The sequence below is a fragment of the Microtus oregoni genome, unplaced genomic scaffold (assembly GCF_018167655.1).
Source record: "Microtus oregoni isolate MIOR12 unplaced genomic scaffold, Mior012 000003F_ref0000135, whole genome shotgun sequence".
Classification (NCBI taxonomy): Eukaryota; Metazoa; Chordata; class Mammalia; order Rodentia; family Cricetidae; genus Microtus; species Microtus oregoni.
In genome coordinates, this window is record NW_024543062.1 from 18,131,517 (window position 1) to 18,153,250 (window position 21,734).

The following is a 21,734-nucleotide window of genomic DNA, read 5'->3' on the forward strand; positions in this document are numbered from 1 at the left end:
ACTCCAATGCCATGTTCTTGTGCAATGCACAAATGCAAGAGGGAGGATCTCCCGCCTCCAGGTGCGGGGTTCTGGGAGTCAGTCCCTGGGTGGAGCCACCATATGACTCCTGTGAAACTGCCCACGATGCTCCTTGGTGCCAGGCTGTTTGACTTCCTCTCTGAAGCGCTTCTTGGAGCTGTAAACTGGGTTACCTAGGAAGACAAAGTAGCATCCCTTTCGAGACATGGGAAAGGGCATCTGGATTGTCACAGTGATTCCTGCAGATGTTAAAGAACATCCACTCAGGGATGGAAAGATGGCTCGGTCCTTGAAGCGCTTGCTTTGACAGCATGAAGATTGAAGTTCAATCCTCACCATTTGCATACACACAGCCAGCTGTGCTGATAATGCTTGTGCCAGGAAGTGGAGAACCCGGGGTTCCTGGGCCACCAGCCTCTCCTAGCTGATGATCCCAAGCCAATGAGAGACCTGGTCTCAAAAGAAAGAAAATGGTCGATGGCACCTGAAGTTGTCCTCGGGTCTCCAAATGTAGGCGTGCACCTGCACACTCACATGTACAGAGAATCCATTCACCGTTTCTTTAAGTTACATTTTAAATTATTTAAAATAATTTAAATAATTTCCACATTGTGGTCATGTGGAAATCATAGGTCAACTACAGAAGTCCTTGTCCCCTCCCACCATGTTAGTCCCGAAGCTCAAACTCAGATTGTCTGTCTTGGCAGCAAGGGCCTTAAACCACTGAGCCATCTCATCTGACCCTTTTTGGCATACCTTACCTCCAAGCTCCCTCTGCCAGTCCCAAGAATACACCACAGAACAGAAGATGATCTTTGGAAAGGATGCTTAGTCATTTAGCTACTCAGAAGAACATGGCCAGGAGCCCCTTGCACTGATGGGTGTCGTCTGGGAACCATGAAAAGGAACTCCAAAGGAGGCAGTCTTGGTGCCTGTCCCCAAAGTATCCTTATATTGCCTGACATCTTCAGGCAAGTGACAGTTGGCCACAATGGGTGCTTTGATGGTGGTGTCAATGGCGTCTCCCTTAAAATGTCATCAATGATTCTACTCATGTCCTCTATAAGCTGAATTGGGGAGAAACACAACAATTCCCAATGCTTCTCCAACTTCCCTGGAGGTGTGCAACTCTGGATGGATGCTCGTGTGCATTTCTCAGGAAGGTTCAAACACACACTCACATCCCAGAATGTTCTGCTGCCCTTTTCCCGGTGCTCTCCATACGTTCTCTACTGCAGATACCTCTATCAGCAGCTCAGAGTGGGGAAGCCAGCTCTCGCCTTCATCACTGGTGCGGATGCAGAATGCTGTCAGTCAGTGCCACCTGCTCAAGTACTAGAGCTTCCTGCACCCTCTGCCTGGGATGTTCACCTACCCAGCATCTGGATGGTTCGTCCACCCCCTTTTCATGTCTCTGCTCTGATACCCCTGCTTATTTTCCTCCTCCAGACTCAGCCACCGGAGCTACCTTACTGTACTTGAGCTTTTACTTATTCTTGCTTCTTTCTTTGCAGCCTACGTCCAAGAACAAATGGAACTTTAACACTGCTGTGGTTCTGAGTCATAACATCCTCACAGATTTTGAACTTCGGCAGGTCCCAAGAGCCCTCAGAAGCATTGAGGAGACTGATATTACTAGAAGATTGTTTTAAAACCAATAAGACTGGGTGGCACCCAAGAGTTGCATTCCTAGTTAGTACTCAAGGATGCTGATGCTGTCGGCATAGGAACCACATCAAGATCTGCCGCCTGGTGCACAGGGTGCGTTCAGAAAATAACTGTAAAGTGAAAGGATGGATGGAGACATCATAGTGTGTCCCACTGACTGGTGACTTTTCCTTCATCTGACAGGTTCTCACCATGATCACCTCTTGCTGACTTAGGTGCCATGAGCACTTCTCCCTCAAATTCAGTCCCATGAGCATCTCTCATAGACTTGATATCAGGAGTGTATCCACAGATATGTTAGCAACGTTCACACCCAACTTCAGGAATTTGGGTTTACACTCCCAGCAATATCAAGCCCTCACCCAGGAAGCCCATGTCGTTGCAGAGACCATACCACAGATGGCAGGGCTGGGTTTTGTCTTTTAACAGCATCATCAAGGTTCCCATCCAGCAGGACTTTCCCATTCATATTTGAGAAGGAACATCACCACCCCATTCATAATAACCAAAAACAAGAGAGGTCCTAAGCACCCAGTGATGGGGAGACAGTCAAGTCAATGACAGTATAGCTGTATCCTGGAATATCTTTCTGCTATAAAAAAAATTGTGTTTACACAGATTGTTTTAATGGCTTCACTAAAATGGCTTTTATATAATCCTATAAAAGATAATGCCAGGGTAACATTCTCTTTGGAACTCGCTCCAGCTGGGGTACTCAGAGGAGACCGTGCCCTGCAGACTCTCACATGGCAGCTGGTGGGAACGGCAACCTTGTGCTGGTTGAGAGGCGTGCCTGGTGAATTTGTTTTAATGTGGGGGGAATGTTTGGTTGGATGCAGGAGGACGGGACAATGCGATGGAAATAACCTGGCAAGTGCTTCCTGCCAGGCCCCCAGACTGGATTTAGCTTCTCTATTTAGAGAAGATGGCAGCAACTTTATAATAACACAGGAATAACAGTTAGCGCTCTGGAGCAGTAACTATGCCCAGGGCACGTATTCTAAGCTATCTGCGCATATCAGTTGCATTTCATTTATTCAGGAATCCAGTTACTTTAAAAAAAAAACAGATGGAACAGTTTTCATGACTCACTGTGTGCAGACCCAGGAGAAATCAGGACTGCCGTCCCTAAGGTGGCCTTTATTGAAACATGCTGGCTAAAAATCAGACCCCTCTCTTCTGAAATTAATATTCTTTTTCATTTTGTACTTAATTGTGTGCTTTCGTGTATGTCTTCTGTATGTTTGTGTATTTGACTGCTGCTGTCTGCAGAAGTCAGAAGTGGTTATTGGAATCCCTCCCACCCAAGAGGTATAGGCAGTTGGGAGTCTCTTGATGTGGGTGGGAACTGAACCTGGGCCCTCTGTAAGAAAACAAGGGTTTTCAAGATCATAGCCCACAAACCCAACTGAGAAGGACTCATAGGAGTTCTCAGAGACTGAAGCGACAATCAGGGAGCCTGTACGGGTCTGAACTGGTCCTCTGCATATATGTTTGTGTAGCTTGGTGTTCTTAAGGAACTCCTAATAGTGGGAATGGGGGTTTCTGTAACTCTTTTGCCTGCTCTTGGGACCCTTTTCCTCCTCCTGGGTTGCTTCATCCAGGCATAATAGGGATTATGCCTAGTCTTACTATAAATTGTTATGCCATACTTGGTTGATATCCCTGGGAGGCCTGCTCTTTTCTAAATGGAAATGGAGGAGGCGTGGATCTGAGGGAGAGGGGAGGGAAGGGGCAGGACCAGGAGTGGAAGGAGGGGAAACCATAGGCAGGATGTAATATATGAGAAAAGAATAGATAGATAGATAGATAGATAGATAGATAGATAGATAGATAGATAGATAGATAGATATAGATAGATATAGATATAAATTTTTGAAAAAGAGTAGCAAGTGTTTTAAAGCTCTGGACTGTTCCTCTAGCCCACAGAGTGAATGTTCCAGAAAGGGGGAAACGAGTAAGCAAATGAGAACAGCTATTACAAACTGCCGAGTGCTAAAATAAGGGGAGCAAGGCACAAGAACGGTTGACAACCACTAGGCAGCTTTAAGTAGCAGGTGGCAAGAACCCTAACTGAAAAGTAGACATTCAAGACAAAGTTTGAGTTGTCATAGCCCTGAAAGACCCCAAATTTCATGTTGCAATGTGGCAACAGTTTCCTGACGTTATGTGACAGCAAAGCAAGACAGTCATAAATCCAAATTGATTACACGAGCCTTTATATAAAGTATAGTAGAACTACTATAAGTAGGCAATCTCTACAATCTCACCTGCATTATGATACAATTCCCCTCTCTCAAAAGTCTATAAAATGGGGTTTTTCACTTTTATTAAGTAGGCCTGTAAGGATTTGAGTTGCATTGTTAGTCTTTCTGACAAAGCGGCTATTACCTTTATTACTTAATCTCACTTTTTTTTTAACTTGTTAGCTATAATTCTTAGGTTCTTATCTTATGGTTGAATTAGGGTTTATAATGTAACTGCAGTTCTGGGGGAATCCGACGCCCTTTTCTGGCCTCTACAGGCACTGCATACACATGGTACACAGAAGCACAATAGGTAAAACACTCGTACGCATTAAGTAAACATAAATAAATATTTAAAAAAATAAGATGAAGAATGATTGAGGAAGACACTCAGTGTCAGTCTCTGGCCTCCGTGTGCATATGCACACACACACACACACACACACACACACTGTACATGTGGCTCTGCCTGTACACGTGTACACACACAAGCATGACGGGTGTGGGTGTGTGTGCGTGTGTACAACATACAACAAAGGACAATGTTCAACTTTATGAACCTGATTTCACTAGGATGACAAAGCTGCACTTGCAACTCAATCTCAGCCGTGGTGACAGCGATGCAGCCCGACAGCTTCAACCTAGGCTTGTGATGAAGAGGAATTTATAGCCGATCAATACTAATGGCAAAGTTGCTTCTGAGCTTTGCACCAAAATTGAGAAGTGATCACACAGCCTGGAGTGAAGCCGATGTCGAAGGCAATGAGAGGGAAAAGAGGTCAAGACCCCTCCAACTTCCTCTAGACCCAGGAGTGATTGAAGCTCCATTATGCAAATAACACCCGTCTCTCAGAGAGATACGTGTTTAAGTTGGAAGATAAAAGAATAGGAACACACAGTGAGAGCTTTCTTGAGAATTTATTTCTCCTCGTTCCTAAAACCTGCTCATTTTTTCTGTTTTTCCCCCCAAACATCCAATTTCTTCCCTTAAAAGATGAAACTACACCGTGACCCACTGAAGCTTCCACTCTTCAAACTTCCTAATATTAGGTAGCTTACACAATTTCTATTGTATGCATTTACCACTCAGCATGTAACTGACTCAAAGTCAGGCAGGCCCCACGGTGTTTACAAAAGTTTGTGTCATGGTCTATATTCAAAGAATGCACAAGAACTCTGGAGAGAGAAAGTGGGAAGTTATGCAAAATTGAAGTGAGCTTGTGTTTCAAAAATTAGATTTATTTTTACTGATGTGTATGTGTGCCTGTATGTGTATATGTATACCCACGTGCAGTTACCCATGGAGGTCAGAAGAGGGCATCAGATCCCTCTTATCTGGAGTTATAGGTAGTTGGGAACTGAACCCGGTCCCCCGCTAGGACAATTAACACTCTTAACTGTTGAGCCATCTCTCCAGTTCAATAATTCTTAAATGACATTATATTTCCGTTTTGTATCACTTCAGTTATGAATCATTGTACTTATATATATGGTGCTTGTTTCTTAGTGCTGCATAAAACGACATTGTCTTTTGCCTCAGGCTGGTTTGTGCTGGTTCGTCTGAGGAATGTGCAAGTAGATTAAGCAGCTTGGGACAGACTAAATGCTGAGTGAGCAGAAAGAACTGCATGGGCTGCGGTGCTCAGATGCAGAGAAGAGAAGTCTTGCCCTAACTGCCCCTGGTCCCTGTCTCTGCCCGTCTCCACTCTGCACCGTGTGCCTTCCGTGGAGTCCACAGCTTTCAGTGTCGCCCTGGCTGAAGTCCCTCCAGCCTCCTCTGAGTCCTCCTCTCTGCAACCCAAGGAGATCATCCTGAATGACTCCCGCTCCCTGACGAAAATTCTCTAGTGCTCATCATCCTCAGGCTAAAGCCCCAACATCCTGGGTGGGAAACAAAATCAGTCAACCACTGCCTGATGTCAGGCCCCACCCACTCTACCCACCATTCAGGACTTCTATTATGAAGTGGTCAATGGTCATATTGGATTAGGGACCCAGCACACTCCAGTGTGACCCCATCCTAACTAGTTAGATCTGCAATGACTCTACTGCCCAAAGATATAAAAGCCTGAGCAGCCAAGAGTTAGGACTTTGCAGATGGGAGAGGTCGATGCATAAACCCTGTCTGGGATATTGACTTACTTCATTTGATTTATGATAAAAAAAAAAAGAAAGAAGTAGAAGATTAGAGAGGATTTCCCTGAGGGTATATTAGTTCTTTCATGTCTTTAATTCCCTCACATGCTCGTCTGTACATGAGCATCTACTCCAGGGACTCAGATAAGCAAGAACTGACTCCCCCTTTCCACACTAGATAAAGCACGGATAATCCCTGCTGAAATCGGTTGAGGTGAGATGTTAAGGAAGCCTGTTGGAGACATCAGCTCTGGGAGTCAGACTCCCCATCCGAGACGTTCGACACAGAGCTTCATGGAGACGGCAGATTTGAAAAGAAGACAAGAATGAAGGCGTGACGCCAGTCTTGCTAATAACAGAACTCAAGATCTGCACTTCAGAGAGAAGAGCGCTACAAAGGAGGGCTCTTCAAGTGCCTCTCCCTGGCAGTGCTCCTGCAGGGGTTGTGGGACAGCTGCATCTCAGCCTCAGGGAATGGAGATGCTGAGGGTCCAGGACTTCACAAGCCTGCCCCAGTATACAATGTCTTAGGTAAGCCTGGAGAGACACCCGCTTCCTCACTTCCAAAGAGTCCGAGGGAAGGATGCTTTGCTCTGTCAGCCTCCCTTGGAAAACACCTTCATTCATGTCTTTCATGCGCAAGGCTTCATATGATCCTCAAGTGTATGGTCCTGATTCAGGTGAGGTGTGCAATATATCTCATTTTATGACAGAGAAAACGGAACTTCATTTCTTTTTTTTTAAATGCCTGCATGTGTGCCTGCAGGCCAGAAGAGAGCACCAGATCTCATTACAGATGGCTGTGAGCCTCTTTGTGGTGGCTGGGAATTGAACTCAGGACCTCTGGAAGAGCAGTCAGTGCTCTTAATCTCTGAGCCTTCTCTCCAGCCCCAAGATCAGTTCTTTAAGCAAAAGCTTTAAACATACACCCCACTTTGTGTACCCATCTCTATTGTTTTAAGGGTGAGATTTTTTTTCCCCTTCCTGGGAATTTAGCTTGATTTTAACAAAATATGAGAAGGAAATGGATTTCTTGGATAACTAATGTTTGCGGTCCTCTGAGGTATATGCCCGGATAGATGAGACGAATGAGCAGAATCTCACACGCATAGATCTTAATGCCTATTATCTTGGCTTTTGATGATGCTTAAATAGTGAGTTTTTGTAGGTGGAAAAAAAACACAATAGTAGCAATGTATCCCAAACTTTAACAGGGATACCCATCATGTATCCCTGTTATGCTTTGTTTTACTCAGAATGACAAGCGCTCCTCCCATGACTCCATCTTTGAAGAGATAAAGAGGTGAGGGAGGTCCATAGAATGATGCTCTTGGGACCTGAAAGTAACCCTAGTGGTTGTCCTCTCCAATTTGTACTTTAAATATATCTTGCAACCATTTATAATAGCAGTTCTCAACCTGTGGGTCACAATCCCTTTGGCAACCTCTCTATTCCCAAAACATTTACATTACAATTCATAACAGTAGCAAAATTACAGTTAATATGTAAATAATCTCATGGCTGAGGTCAGCACACACGAGGAACTGTACTAAAGGGTCAAAGCCTTAGGGAGGTTGAGGACCAATGACTTACAGTCCAAGACTAAGTGTCTAGGTGTAGGCCAGGCAACTATCTGAAACAATAAACAAAACGGAGAATATCCCGCACACCACTAAATATGGAGTAAAATGCAAGCTGTCGAGATGGCTCGGTAGGTAAGAGGGCCTGATGTGGAATTCCCAGCACCCACCTAAAAAGTTGGGCACAACTGTACATGCCCGTAACCCACCATTGAAGGGATCATGACAGGTGGAGCTCACAGCTTCTGGGTATCCAGAATAGGCAGAGCAGTGAGCTTTGGATTCAGTGAGAGACCTTTGTCTCAAAAACTAAGGAAGAGGAGGATAAAGGAAGAAACTCAGAGTCTTCCTCTGTCCTCCTTATGCACACATGCACGCACACGTGCACACACACACAGCTGCATTAGAACAAATAGTCAAAGAGTTTAGATTTTGGGTTTGGATTCCCCTTTGAACATTCTATCTCCCCCTTTTTCTTCCATAAAGTTCTTTTTGGAAAGTATATTGAAGGCATACATATCAGATATATTTTCTATAACGTGAGATGGTTCTTCTCCAGAACCACAGTTTACCCCATGATCAAAGTTCCCCACCACCACTTAAGACACAGCTCCACCTGGAGGAAGAGCTAGACATTTGAGCTAAGACTTTGCATTCCAGCACTAAGATCTGTGGTGTCACAAACTGCAAAAGGTGTTCCATAGAACTGAGGCTTGCACACACCCTCATCGTCTCCCCTCCTCCCAAAGTGGGGCTGCTAAAAATAGGTGCCCAAAACTCGACTTTACAACGGGCTGCATGTGACTCTCCTTGTCCTTTCTGTTCGTGCCACAAAACTTTATTTCCCACAAAGAGAGTAGAGCATCAAAAGTCTGTGCTGACAGTGGCCACACCAGGTTGGCTTGAGGGTTCATACCATTTCCAGGCTCTGAGGATGGAGCCGAGAGAACCCTGCAGAACTTAGTGAGGTGCTGGTTCTCATTCATATGCATTAATGTGGAGAGAAATGCGTATTGATTACTCTCCTTGTTGCTATGACAAAATATCCAACAAGAGAAACTTGAAGAAGAAAGGAAGCATTTGTTTTGATCCATGTTTGCACTGATCCCATCCATCAAGGCAGGGAAAGCACAGCAGCTGGAGTGTGAGATGCATGGTCACATTGTGAGTGCAGACAGGAAGCAGAGAGTGCTCAGTTTGCCTTCTCTTTTTTTCTTTAAAAAAAAATAGTATAGGATTTCCCTTGCTTGTATGCATGTATACTATGTGTATACAGTACCCACAGAAGCCAGAAGAGGCTATGGAAGAAAGTAGGTGTCACTGTCAACAGGGCATTTGAGACTGCCCCACTCAGGCCGGTCTCCCTCGTGACCACGTGTGTAAACATCAAGGCGAGAGAATGGAGAAGGCCCCGAAGGGAAAGCTGAATTAGAGTTACTGATGGCTGTGAGCCACCTTGTGGGGGCCAGGATCTGAACTCGGGTCTTCTGCAAGAGCAGTCAGGGCTCTTAAGTCACCAAGCCACCTCTCCAGTCCCACACAATCATTTTGTATACAACCCCAAAACACAGAGCATCACTTGATAGGTGTGTGAAGGTGCACACAAGACTCACAGGGTGATTTACATGTGTCACTGTTCGCAGCTGGTGAGACATAAGAGCCTCCACATTCAGAAGCCCTTGCAGAGCTGTTTTCTCTCACTTGGTGGCCCTCTCCACTCTCAGCCTTGTGGTTTGCACACACCTTCAGGAGGGAAACGGCCCTGACCGCCCCACTGCCTCTCACCCCCAACTCACAGCCACACTTCGCTAGGCTAGGTATCACCTTGGACTCTACTCCTCCCATTTTGTTCAATGTAGTGGAATCCCTAAAATAATAAAGTGGAATCCCAAATGCAGAATGAAGAAGTTTTACGTTGCTTTGTTTTGTTATTCAAGAATCCGTCTCTCCTTGTTTTTGTAGGTCTTTTCCGCTTCTGGTTTAAGTTAGTGTAGGAATCAGGGGTAGATGCTTAGTTCAGAGTTTTTAGAAGGAGTGTGGGTGGAATGAGACAAAGGGGAAATTACTGGAGAGGTCACCAGGATGTTACTGCAGATACAAGTTATTTATTGACTTGATTTTCAGTCACACAGAACCCTGAACCACACTGACTCAAGCTAAAACTCCACATTCAACAGACTGATGAAAGGAAATGGAGCCATACAAACAAAATAGATCCAAAAAACTAAACCCTGAGGTGTAATGATTGACACTCTAGAAAGATATACATTACTTAAACTTTTAAAAAAAACCTATTTTGTTTTTGTTATTATTTGACACTTTCTTATATTTATATGTTAGTCTTTTCCACTCCCTATCTCCCTCTCTCATCCCCTCTTTAAATTCCCCCTTGACCCCTCCCTCGGTCCCCTCTCTCATGCCCCTCCCTTTCCCAGTAGCACCATTATTCTCAATAAGTCCCTCCTCATACTTCATGTCTCCTTTTTGTGTGTGACCCCTGAGTTTCATTGATTACATGAGTGCAAGGGTATTCAACAGAGTAAGGACAACTTATCTGTGGCTACATCAATAAAGAAAATAGAACCCCTCCTCCTGTAAATGTTGATTGCCAAGTCATTCTATAGGGAGGGACTTCATGGTTCATTTCCCATCCATGACGAAATGTTGAAGAACCCAAACTCATGCAGGCCTTGTGCAGATAACCATAGACACCATGAAGTTATGAGGATAACTCAGTCACATCCAGAAAACAGCTTTTTGCTGTCACTCTTCAGAAAACAATAGTCTCGGGTTCCTTCATAGGGCCTACAGCTCCCCAACCACAGGTTCCTAACAAGGTTTATAGAACCAGATATTGTATTTCCTCTTGTTGACCAGGCCTCGGATACATCACTTACCTCCATGACAGCCATGCTACTATTGGACTAGAGGACACATTTTGCCTGAACTTGTAGCTTGAATAGTTCACAGTTGAGTAAGATTGTAGATCATTTTCTCCCTAGGCAGCTTAGATAGCACCTTCTCAGGCCATGACGTTTAGCCATTATGGAGGATGCATCCATCTCAGCTTCAGATAAATCCTTCTGTGACATGTGACCAAAGTATTCTGTGTCTTCAGCAATGGGGTCTTACCACCAAGTTCTGGTGGACAGCCAAGAGCAATGACAATAGCCTGCAAACTTGTCTCTGGAATCTCCCTGGTCAGCCTTGTAGGAAGACATCCCACATCTGACACTGGAGGTTTTGTTTAGTAACTGTTCAAGTTTTCTTTTCTGTTCCTCTGATAAAAAACACTCACCAAAACCAACTTGAGGAGGGAAAGGTTTATTTCATCAAGGAAAAATCAATGCAGGAGCTTGAAACAGAAACCATAGAGAAATGCCACTTTCTGGCTGGCTTCTAAACTCACAACTTAGACCCACCTGCATGGGGGTGGTGCTGCTCAAAGTGAGTATGGCCCTCCTACATCAACTAACAACCAAGAAAATGCCCCCCTAGACATAGACAAGGTAAATCTGATGGAGACAGCTTCTAAACTGAGGTTCTTTCTTCCAGAGTATGCCAAGTTGACAACCAAGATTAGCCATCACAAATGGCTTCTGGGAGTAGCATGACTCACCCATGGAGGGCACCTCCATTGGAACTCAACAGTTAATTTTATAGATAAATTCTGTGGCGCAACATCTTATTCTCCCTCTCACTAAACCCATCCTAACCTCATCATCTAAGAGGGAGATGCATTGGAAAGTAAATAGAAGAGAGCTGGAGCAGAAAGAAACACTTATCAGAAATAAAACAAGTAGCAGGCATTACTGCATCCTTGATGCTTTCCTCGTATTATCTGTGCAATGATGATAAAGCCATTAAGTCCCAGGTACAATAATTTCCAGTGTTACCAATAATATAAATAATACTGCTTATCATTCATAAACCACATTTGCGCTAATCATTTTGATGTGTTTTTCTAGCTCGCTCCTAATGGAGAACTGATGAATTGAAATTGTTCGTTTGCTCATTTACACACGAGAGAAGTGCGGTTTAGAAGTTGAGCCAGTTTACCAATACTCAAAGCTAATAAGCGGCAGAGTAAGAAAGCCACACTTCTCCCTGACTTTGTGACAGGGGCTCATGGGAAATGTAACTCAGCATTCTTTGAAGATTCCAATACTTAGTATATGACAATTGAACATTATCTTAGATCCAAGGTTGGGAATGAGGCTCAACTCAGCTGAGTCCCTGCTCAGGATTCCTGAAACAGAAGAGCAGAGGATGTTAGAGAGTGAGGAAGACTCCTCAACAGATCATAGAGGCTGGTGATGCAAATCCAAGGCAGGGGTTTGTATGTTGGCCTTTATGGGGGGTGGGAAGAAACACTTGTTTAGATGCCCACCTCACGGAATATGCAGCCACAATGAGGGCAATCCCTGGAGGTCTCTTTGAAGTCCAAAGGTTTTTGTTGTGTTCGGCTTTCCTTGTGTGTGAGTGCATGTGTGTGTGTGTACACATCAGGTTTGCATATTTACGCACATAAGCATCTATGTGGGTGTAAGTGTACCTGTGTATATGCGTGTTTGTGTGAGTCTATGCATGCACAAGCGCATGATGCATACATAATGTAGGGACTCATCCATTTACCCTTCCACTGGATTCATTGAGGCAGTCTCCCAGTCAAACCCAGAGTTCATCGGTATGACTAGTCATACCAGCCAGCTTGCTCTGGGGACCTCCTGTCTCTACCTCCCAGAACTGGAATTATATGTAGGCCACAAAGCCTACTCATTATTTACTTGGGGATCTAAATTCAGGTGCTCACACTTAAACTGCAAGCATGCCTTATCCCCAGACCATCAAAGTTCAAATCTTGATGTTGGACCCATCTAGTTTTCATGTTTTCTTTCCTCCTCCTCCTCCTCCTCCTCCTCCTCCTCCTCCTCCTCCTCTTCCTCCTCCTCCTCCTCCTCCTCCTCCTCCTCCTCCTCCTCCTCCTTCTCCTTAGATCATAGTATCAGAATCAGGTTAAGATATGGTCAGCTCAAATCGCTCCCACTCGTAAAGCCTAAGGAGAAGGAGGACCACTGAATCTAAGGTAAAGGTCATGGCAGAGGAGCTGCAGGACATGCTTCACCTTAGGGTGTGGTTGCTGCTGCTGATTTTGATGTTGAATGAGGCTGGCCAATGAGGGGCTGCAGCTGGGTCACTTACAATAACAGATAAGATGCTGGGCCAATGGTGTACACTTAAGGCAGGAAGATGACAGATCCAAAGCCAGCCTGGACTATGAGCAAAACTTCTCCAGACCACATCAGCTTTTCTCGACTTCTTTGGTTTCTGTTTCTCCTCTTTTTTCTAAATTAACGCTACTGAAAAAAAGGACCTTCACTGTATCTGATGGTCCAGGACCTCCAAAGCAGCCTGGCAAGCCCAGCAGTGTGGCAGACAGTTCCGTTTGGATTTTTGAAGAAAAATATGACGTAACTGAGGTGCTGTCTGAAGAGATGGTTCTAAGATGGGATGACGACCTGAGAAAATAGAAAAGGCGTGGAGCTCATGTGCCACCCAGGCTAGTTTTCTTACGATAAAAACAATGATTTTTCTCAACCAGGGTCTGTGTTGGGAATACAATGCTTTGTTTCCATTTCAACATTGCATAATTTCCATATGGCAATGCTGGGAATCTTTTCTGATATTAAACAGATTATAGCAGTGACAAGTTGAGTAAACATTGGCATTAAAAGATATTTTAATGATGAATAATTTTAAAAACTTTTTTTAAACATTTATTTATTTACTATGTATGTGTGTATGCCTGAAGGCCAGAAGAGGGCAGCAGACCTCATTACAGATGGTTGGGAGCCACCATGTGGTTGCTGGGAATTGAACTCAGGACCCTTGGAAGAGCAGTCAATGCTCTTAACCGCTGAGCCATCTCTCCAGCCCTTTTAAAAACTTTTTTGTCTGTGGTGCTAGGTTCTATGTTCTTCACGAAGTCTAAAACATATCATTTCTTTCATAAATCATCAAACAGAATGGACTTTATATTTCTTAGTCTTGGTCTAACCAAAGCCACAGAATATCATTCCTTACTTAAAAAAAAAAAAAAATACTGGTTGCATTTAGTTGACTTTTTTTTTCATTGGTTTCTTATCTTTAATGTTATTGCTTTGGGGATCATTTTTAAGATTATTTTCCCTCATGGAGTTAACTCCTTTCTTATTTTCTAGTGTAGATAAAAACTTGGGTTCCTGGCCCGAGTGCACTGTTTGTTTCTAATAAAAGAATTAGTATAGTAAATAAAGCTCCTTCTTAGAACCTTCACAACTATGTCCCACAAATTTTGATGCTATGTTTCCCCTTCTTTTTCCAACATTGCATATTTTATTTTAGTTCCTTCTTTACATATATATTGTTCATGGGTGTATAATTTAATGTTTATGGATTTGGAGATGGCCCGTTGCCTTCTCTTAATGACTTCTACTTTGATTTTGTTGTATTAGCAGAGCACATCCTGAGGAGCTGGAGGTGCAGCTTACAGGACAGGGTGCTCACCTAGCACACACAAAGCTACTCCCTCTCCCAGCACCACATAAGCCAGGTGTGGTAGGTATATGCCTGCAATCCCAGCACCAGGAGGTGGAGGCAGGAGGATCAGGAGTTCAAGATCATCCTCAGCGACATAGTGAGTTTGAGGCCAGCCTGGGCTACATGAAACCTGTATAAATAGATAAACATATTCTACAAGACATCCTTTCTTTGGTGTTTATCACACTGTGTTTGGTGATCCTGGAGAGTCTGTTCATCTTGTTGAGTAGTCCATGGGTACCTGAAAAAAGGAGAACAACCTGGTGCTACTGGGAAATGTCAGTCGGTGACACTGGCTGATGGAGATCTTCACACCCCTGCTGGTTTCCTGCCTACTTCTGTCTTTGATGCACTGATTGATATCCCCAACTTTAACTGTAGATTCCCTGTTTTTTTTTTCTTCAGTTCTATCCATTCTTGCTTCATGTAGAGGCTGTGATGGGTAAGTGTTATGAAGAACTGGGGTCTCCTCCTAGTCCATCAATCCTCTCAGTACTATGTGATATTTCTATGTAGAAATATTTACTCTGATGTCTACTTTACCAGAAACAAATATAATACTCTTTCTTTTTTGTTTGGTTTAGACCCAGGCTTCACTGTGTAGCTACAACTGGACTGAAACTCACTATCTAGACCAGGCAGGCATTGAATTCACAAAGATAAAGCTGCTAGGATTAAAGGAGTGACCACCATACCTGGCTCCTTATTTCTTATTTTTTTTAAAGATTGAAATTATGTATGTGTGAGAGCATGTGGGTGCACACGCACACATGCACATACACTCCAATGCACCATGTGTGAGTATGGTGCCCAAAGACGCCATCAGATCCATTGGTGCTGGGAACTGAACCCCAGTCCTCTGCAAGACCAGCCAGTGTCATCTCTCCAACCCCTACTACCCTCTCTCCTGTTTCTACTTCATGGTTGAACTTACCTGGACACTCTTTCTACTTGTAACCAGTAATTCACATTTGCTTGACTCCTGTTTCTCCAGGTTCCCTGACGCTGCTTATTTTCCTTTGTTTGGGGAGTGTCTCAGTGATTTTTGAACGCCGGCTTTAGGACAGATGCTTAAAATCCTTTCTAATGATTCTGACAACTGTATCCAGTTGTATTCTCTTGGTTTCACCACCAGGGAACTGATTTTCCTCATCTGCTTCTAACTTTGGGTGTGGTCGTGGCATGGCAGCGATTCTGATTTTTAACCTTTTTGATTTGTCAAAAAGGTCAGCAGCCATGGTCTTTTCCACATTTTTTCTTTACGTAGGCAAGTACCCTGCTAGAGTTTAGCCTGTCTTGGCCTGCGTATAGACTGTGAGTTGTAGTGATATTTCATTTGTATTTTGATAAATAAAGCTTGCCTGTAGTTCAGACAGTAAAACAGCAGCAAATTTCTGATCTTCAGGCAAACTTTATTTAATAAAATGCAAATGAAATATCTTCACAGTGGGTCCAATGGTTGTTTAACTTTCATAACTTTTTGGTGGTGGTTTGTTTTTTCTGGATTTGTCTAACTGAGTAAAAGGAATTTTTTCTCCAGGCTAGACTGGCAGGGATGCTTTTGAAGGGTCTGGACATATTGGGATGCCCTTATCAGTAGAGACGGCCACTCCAGTGTTGCTGGGCAGAAGAAGAACATCTCCAATCCTTGGAGGCCAAGATCAGGTTTCTTTCTGGGCCCTCTACCTGTGTCCACACCTTTACACCGTGTTAGTTGTCTGCCACTGCTGTATCAAATGACCACGACTTATTAGATTAGAGCGATAGTTTTCTTTTACACCCTTGAAAGTGAGGATTCTGAAAAGGCTAAAAGTGATGGCTGGAGCTCTTCCTGGAGAGCCTCAGATAGCTCTCTTGTTTCATTGACTTTTCCTTTATTCACTGGCCCCTTTCATCATGGGATTGGGTGAGTCTCTCCCAGGCTACACCTCTACGACCTCTTCCTTCCTGCTACCCTCTCTCTCACTTAGAGCCCACATGATAACTCTGAGTCAATCTCATCTCCAGTAAACAATAACAACCCAATTCACTTTCCCTTGCCCTGTGAGCTGGTAGCTCACTATTCGGAGGCATTTTCACCCATGTTGTCTTGATAAAAACAGAATAACATAGATTGGCTAGTCTATAGTGAAGCAGATCTTGCATGATTTCCTGGTTCAGGAGCCTGGGAGTCCAAGACCAAGGGACCATCAATAGAGGACGACATTCTTGTTGGGTGTTGTCATCGCAGAAGGCATCCAATGGGCTAAAGACACATGAAAGGAAACCAAACTCCCTTTTATAATTAAACTTTTCCCACGATAGCAGCATTAATTGGTTTTTCAGGTCAAAGCCTTCTTGGGCTAATCACTTCCTCCCAGATATGGTTCCACTGGGGATTGAGCTTCAGAAAATTGCTTTGGGGGAAACACACTCAGACCACAGCTAAAGGTGAAGATCTGGACATGTGTAGCGGGGGGAGCATTATTCTTCCCACCTCATGTTCCTTTAAGATCTCTAGCTACCCTCCCTATGGTAACCTAGCAGCTCACTGAGTGATATGAATTCCAGAAGGTTAATGGCATACACAGACTGAACCACTTTGCCATATCCTGCCACCTGTAACAAGTACAAAGTAGCAACAGCCATCGGTGGGAAGAAAAATACAAATGTAATTCAGAGGATCTCGGAACTATAGACCTCTAATTTAATCAAAACCATCATTTAGATTCCATTCCTTTATATTAATGTACATGAAATGTAGAAATTAATGGGCTTTGTTGTGACAATTTTGTGCCAGTTCCTGCTGTACTTTGATCCTCTCTGTTCTCCTCATTACCCTCCTTGTCCACCTGAACACTAATCTCACTGGACCCCTTTCTCTTCTTAAATACTCCCTTTTATTTAATGTCCTTTACTAAACCTCAAATTTCACAAATGTCTTTTTGAATTTGGCTTGTTTTATTTAACAATATACTTTCCTGTTCCATCCATTTTCTGAGAATAAAACACTTCATTGTTACCCATAGATGAAAAATACACTAGTGTGTATATACTACATTTTCTTTAACCATTCATCCAGTGATTGGCTGCTAAGGTTACCCCATGGCTTGTTTATTGTGGGTAGTATGTAGTGTGACAATCAACACAAATGTTCAGAGGTCCTGGTTGGTTTCTATTGCCAACGTGATGCAATCTAGAGACACCAGAGAAGCAAGACCCTCAAATGAAGAGTTGCCTCCATCACATTAGCCTCTGGTCACATCTGTGAGGAATTACATATTACGATGTTCAATGTGAGAGGGTCTAGACCACTATGGGTAGCGTCAAGCCCTAGGCAGGTGGCCCTGGGGTGTAGGAAAAGGAAAGAAAGCTGAGAGAGTCATGGGTTGCAAGTCAGTAAGCAGCACTCCCGAGTTCCTGCCTTGAGTTTCCCTCAGTAACAAATTAGTGCCTGGAAGTGGAAAGTGGGATAACCTTTTCCTCCCCAAGTTGGAGGCTATGGTGAGCACATTTTTCCTGTAATTATTGGCTGTTTGTGCTTCATCTTTTGAAAACTCTCTCCTGTTTTATTGTCCATAGAAAATATTAGGTGTTTTCTCTCATGGAGTGTGTGTGTGTGTGTGTGTGTGTGTGTGTGTGCGCGCGCGCACATGAGTGCACGTACATTCTCCAGGTCAATTTCATTAGCCTTAAAAAAAATCGCCAGGGCTGTCAATCTCAGCAGGTGCCGGGAGGAGGAAGATGAAGAGGGGAATGAGGAAAAAATGTCATTTGAGTTAAAACCATACTGAGGTCAAGCACATGGTGGAAGTCACAGTGGCAGGAGGCCGCATAAGGGCAGAGAAAGAGTAAGACTCGAAGTATGAGGGTTAAAAACACGCTTAGAAAAGAAACAGAATGAAGAAAAGAAGTGGACAGACTTACAAAGCTGCCATAAGTCAGTAAGCTCTGAAAATATGTATATGTAAGACATGAAAATAGAAGGAAATTATTTGGGATGAGGGAGAGGATGGACAGGGACGGGGGATGAGGCCGGGAAGGATCATTTTGAAGTTCTGAAGAACTATGTAACATGAACCATTAAAGTGCCCTCTGTAATTTGCAAGTAAATTTCATATTTACCTATGTCCAGTATTGTCTGCCCATATTTCAAAAATGAAATTACTTCATCTATTTCACCCTGTTTTACTGCGTTTGATCTAATAAATTCCTCGTAACCAGAAGTGCTGGAAAATTTTAAAGGCATTTAAAATATGACTGGTGGATATCGGATTTATCACAAGTTTACCCCGACTTTGGAAGCAGGCCCAGGACCTAATTTTTCCTCGCTCTTTGCAAAGGATCCATAATTCATGATTGCCGTTGACTTCAATACAAGGTATTTAATCCTGTCAAATTCCAGCTTTGTTTGAATAAAAATGGCCCTCCTCTAATTATGGGTTTTGATAAAGCTAATTTTGGTGTGTTATCCAGTGGGTTGCCTCAGCAAAGCTGGCAACATTTCTGATACGAAGAATGGTTTAAAGATAACCAAGGGAGAGATGGGAGCTAGGGAAAAAAACCTGCAAGTGAATTGGTGACTCAGAAACCGGAGACCTTTTTTTTTTTTTTTTTCAGAAGAAAAAAAAAGATACAGGGAGTGAGTTGCTTGGGCAAGAGTGTGGCTCAAGTAATCGAAAAGTTGAGTGGGGACTTTATTTTGCGTCTCCAGACGGCTGTATGCGCAGCTTTTTAGGACCTGGATGCTGGACGCTTCTGTGGGTAACTAGGGAAGAAACCGGCCTATCAGGGATTCTATGACATAAGCAGAGCCTTGGTGATGTCACAAAGCCGTGGGCGGGGCATGAGCATCTGTTCCACTAGGGGCGCTAGACTCCCTTGAAGGTGGGTTCACTATCTTCACAGCAGCTGTGGAGGCCAGTTCAGCTCCTGAGCCCCGCGGTTATTCAACAGGCTTTTGGCGCCTGAACGTTTCCAGAAGACGGAATCTGGACAACTAGGACATTTTCTTTTGGTAAGTATGTTTATGAAGCAACTAGGACCTCTGTAGTCCCAGAAAGTTAAGAGTTTTCCTTCAAAACTACTGGGCGGTCTACCTTATATGTTGTTACTGGCTCCCATGTTTGATAGCTGTGGGGATGGTCTAGGCCAGCCATTCTTCCGAGTTTATTATCTTTGCTAACAGTATTAAATTCATCATTCCACTGAAATGCCAAAGCTCCTCTTTGTCCGTATGTGTTTTAGAAGACATTAATTATTTCTAAATGGCTGCTGTTGCCTAGACTAACGAGTCCTCTTGTTGCAGTGGGTCTAGCGGTACTCACTTCTGTAATGGAAGCCACGGAACAGCTCTATGTAACCCACCTGGGTCTGGATCAGGAGACACAATACAGAGAGCCAGTGGACAGGAGTGCCATGACCTTGGCAGGTGTTTGTGGGTGCAGCCACCTAGCTCATGGCTTGAGGGTGAAGGAGAGGTGCGGCCGTCCTTCTGGCTTCTTTGCCATTCTGTTCCGATTTGCTTACTCACGTTGTGGACAGGCGTACCTCCTCCCCTCAATGACTTTGTCAGTTCAAGGAGTAGGTTTCTTAGCAGAGGCAAATTGCCTCTGGGCAGCAGAAATGTGTCTCTGAGTCTGTTAAACTGAGCTGTGGAGAATCATTTGCTAATATTCCTATTAATTTCTTATGACAAAATTACATTTAGATATCCAAACCTGTTTAGCGCTGCCTGCGTCATCTACCCCAGAGCTCTCCCTGAAAAGAGCCTCGGCCTCATATCTTCCCCTTCTTGCAGGCACTCATGGTGGAGACAACGACTTTGCATCTTGTTTAAACAGACGAGTTCTTCCAACCCAGAGAGTGGGCAGCTATGAAGCCCAAGCACAGAACGATAGTCACAAGACAGTGGACCAGGAGTGCTGTGGCCTACCGCACTAGGTCTGCAGCCATGATTGAGATGCCTCTGAATCTGAGAGGCTGGCCACCTCTCCAGAAGAGGGATGGGTCATATCTCCAGAAGAAGGACGGGTCATCTCTCCATAAGCAAAAACTGGGCAGACCTTTAGAGGTCCTGGAGAACATTGTTGGCCACAGAATTTCTCATGGATGGAAAGAAGGCGATGAGCCAGTCACCCAGTGGAACGCCGTCATTCTAGACCAACTGCCGACAAATCCCCCCCTCTATTTGTTGAAGTACGATGGGATTGATTGTGTCTACGGATTGGAGCTTCACCACGATGAAAGGATTTTACAACTGAAGATCCTGCCTAATAAAGTGTCACTTTCTCGGGCGACAGACACCCACCTCACAAAAAGCATAGTTGGCAGAGCAGTGACACATGAATTTGAGGACACAAATGGCTCTAAGGATGAGTGGAGAGGGGTGGTCCTAGACGAGGTGCCGATCATGAAGACCTGGTTCTACGTTACCTATGACAAAGATCCGGTCTTGTACATTTACCACCTCCTGGATGACTACATTGAAGGCAACCTCCACATCATGCCAGAGAGTCCTCCAGAAGTGACATCGGAAGTAGGCAGGGATGTCATGATAGGCAAATGTGTGCAGCACAGCAAAAACGACGGAACCATAAAGACGGGCAAAATCGTTTACCAAGTTCCCACCAAACCTTCCATGTATTTCGTCAAGTTTGAAAAAGACACCCTTATCTATGTCTATGATGTGGAGAAGATCCAGTAAAGTGAAATTCACAAAGTGTGGAGGGGCAGACATAAAATTTTGTTTGGGGAGAATGCTCTTTTTTTTTTCAGAGATACCTAAGGTCCTCTAATAACCCCGGTATCTTTTCCAATGGAATTTGTCTTGCTCTAAAAATAAAAAAATTGTGAACATGCTGTGTTGTTTGATAATGGAGATTGGGTGTGTCTGGTGGATGGGACATCAAAGGACATCACGTGTTGGCTCGGGCTGTGAACGGTACATCTAGGGTCACAGTAGGCTCAAAACAGAACAGGACTTAGATGGTCTGGTCTGCGGGGAGAGGGAGGAACTGGAGATGTGGGGTGAGGAAGAGGACAAGATGGCTGTTTAAGAAGCAGTGGAGAGGGGCCAGAAAGAGGTAGGATCTCAGAGAGGGGTAAAGCTTTAGGGAGATGCGTGTGATCGGGAAAAGTGTGAGAGATAACAGTGAGGTCTTGAAACTTAAGGGCAAACAGAATCAATTGATCAGGGAGGAATACAGAATACAAATGTAGACTCAGAAGCGGAGAAAATTCAGTTTCATTTGATTAATGGTTATAAAGTAAGTCATCAGATCTTTTAAGAGTTACTGTTTCTGATTATGTGGATGAGGCAGGGTATGTGTATGTGAGTACCGTGACCACACAGGCCAGAGGAGCCAGGTCCCTTAGGGTTGGAGTCATGGGTGGTTGTGAGCTGTTGGACACAGATGTAGGGAAACAAGCTTGGGTCCTCTGTGAGAACAGAAAGGGCTCCTCACCACTGAGCCATCTCTCCAGCCCCCTAAAGTCGTCATTTAAATGAACACAATCTTCACAG

General features: G+C 44.0%; 1 protein-coding gene across 1 annotated transcript; it reads left to right on the top strand.

Moving 5' to 3' along the window:
* Positions 1-20,084: 20,084 nt before the first annotated feature.
* Positions 20,085-20,915, top strand: LOC121446404 (spindlin-2-like). Its single transcript, XM_041649017.1, has one exon. The coding sequence runs from the start codon at positions 20,085-20,087 to the stop codon at positions 20,913-20,915; it is 831 nt and encodes a 276-aa protein (XP_041504951.1).
* Positions 20,916-21,734: the final 819 nt, after the last annotated feature.

Coding starts and splice junctions, on each gene's coding strand:
- LOC121446404 (XM_041649017.1), top strand. CDS start 20,085: ATGAAGCCCAAGCACAGAACGATAGTCACAAGACAGTGGACCAGGAGT.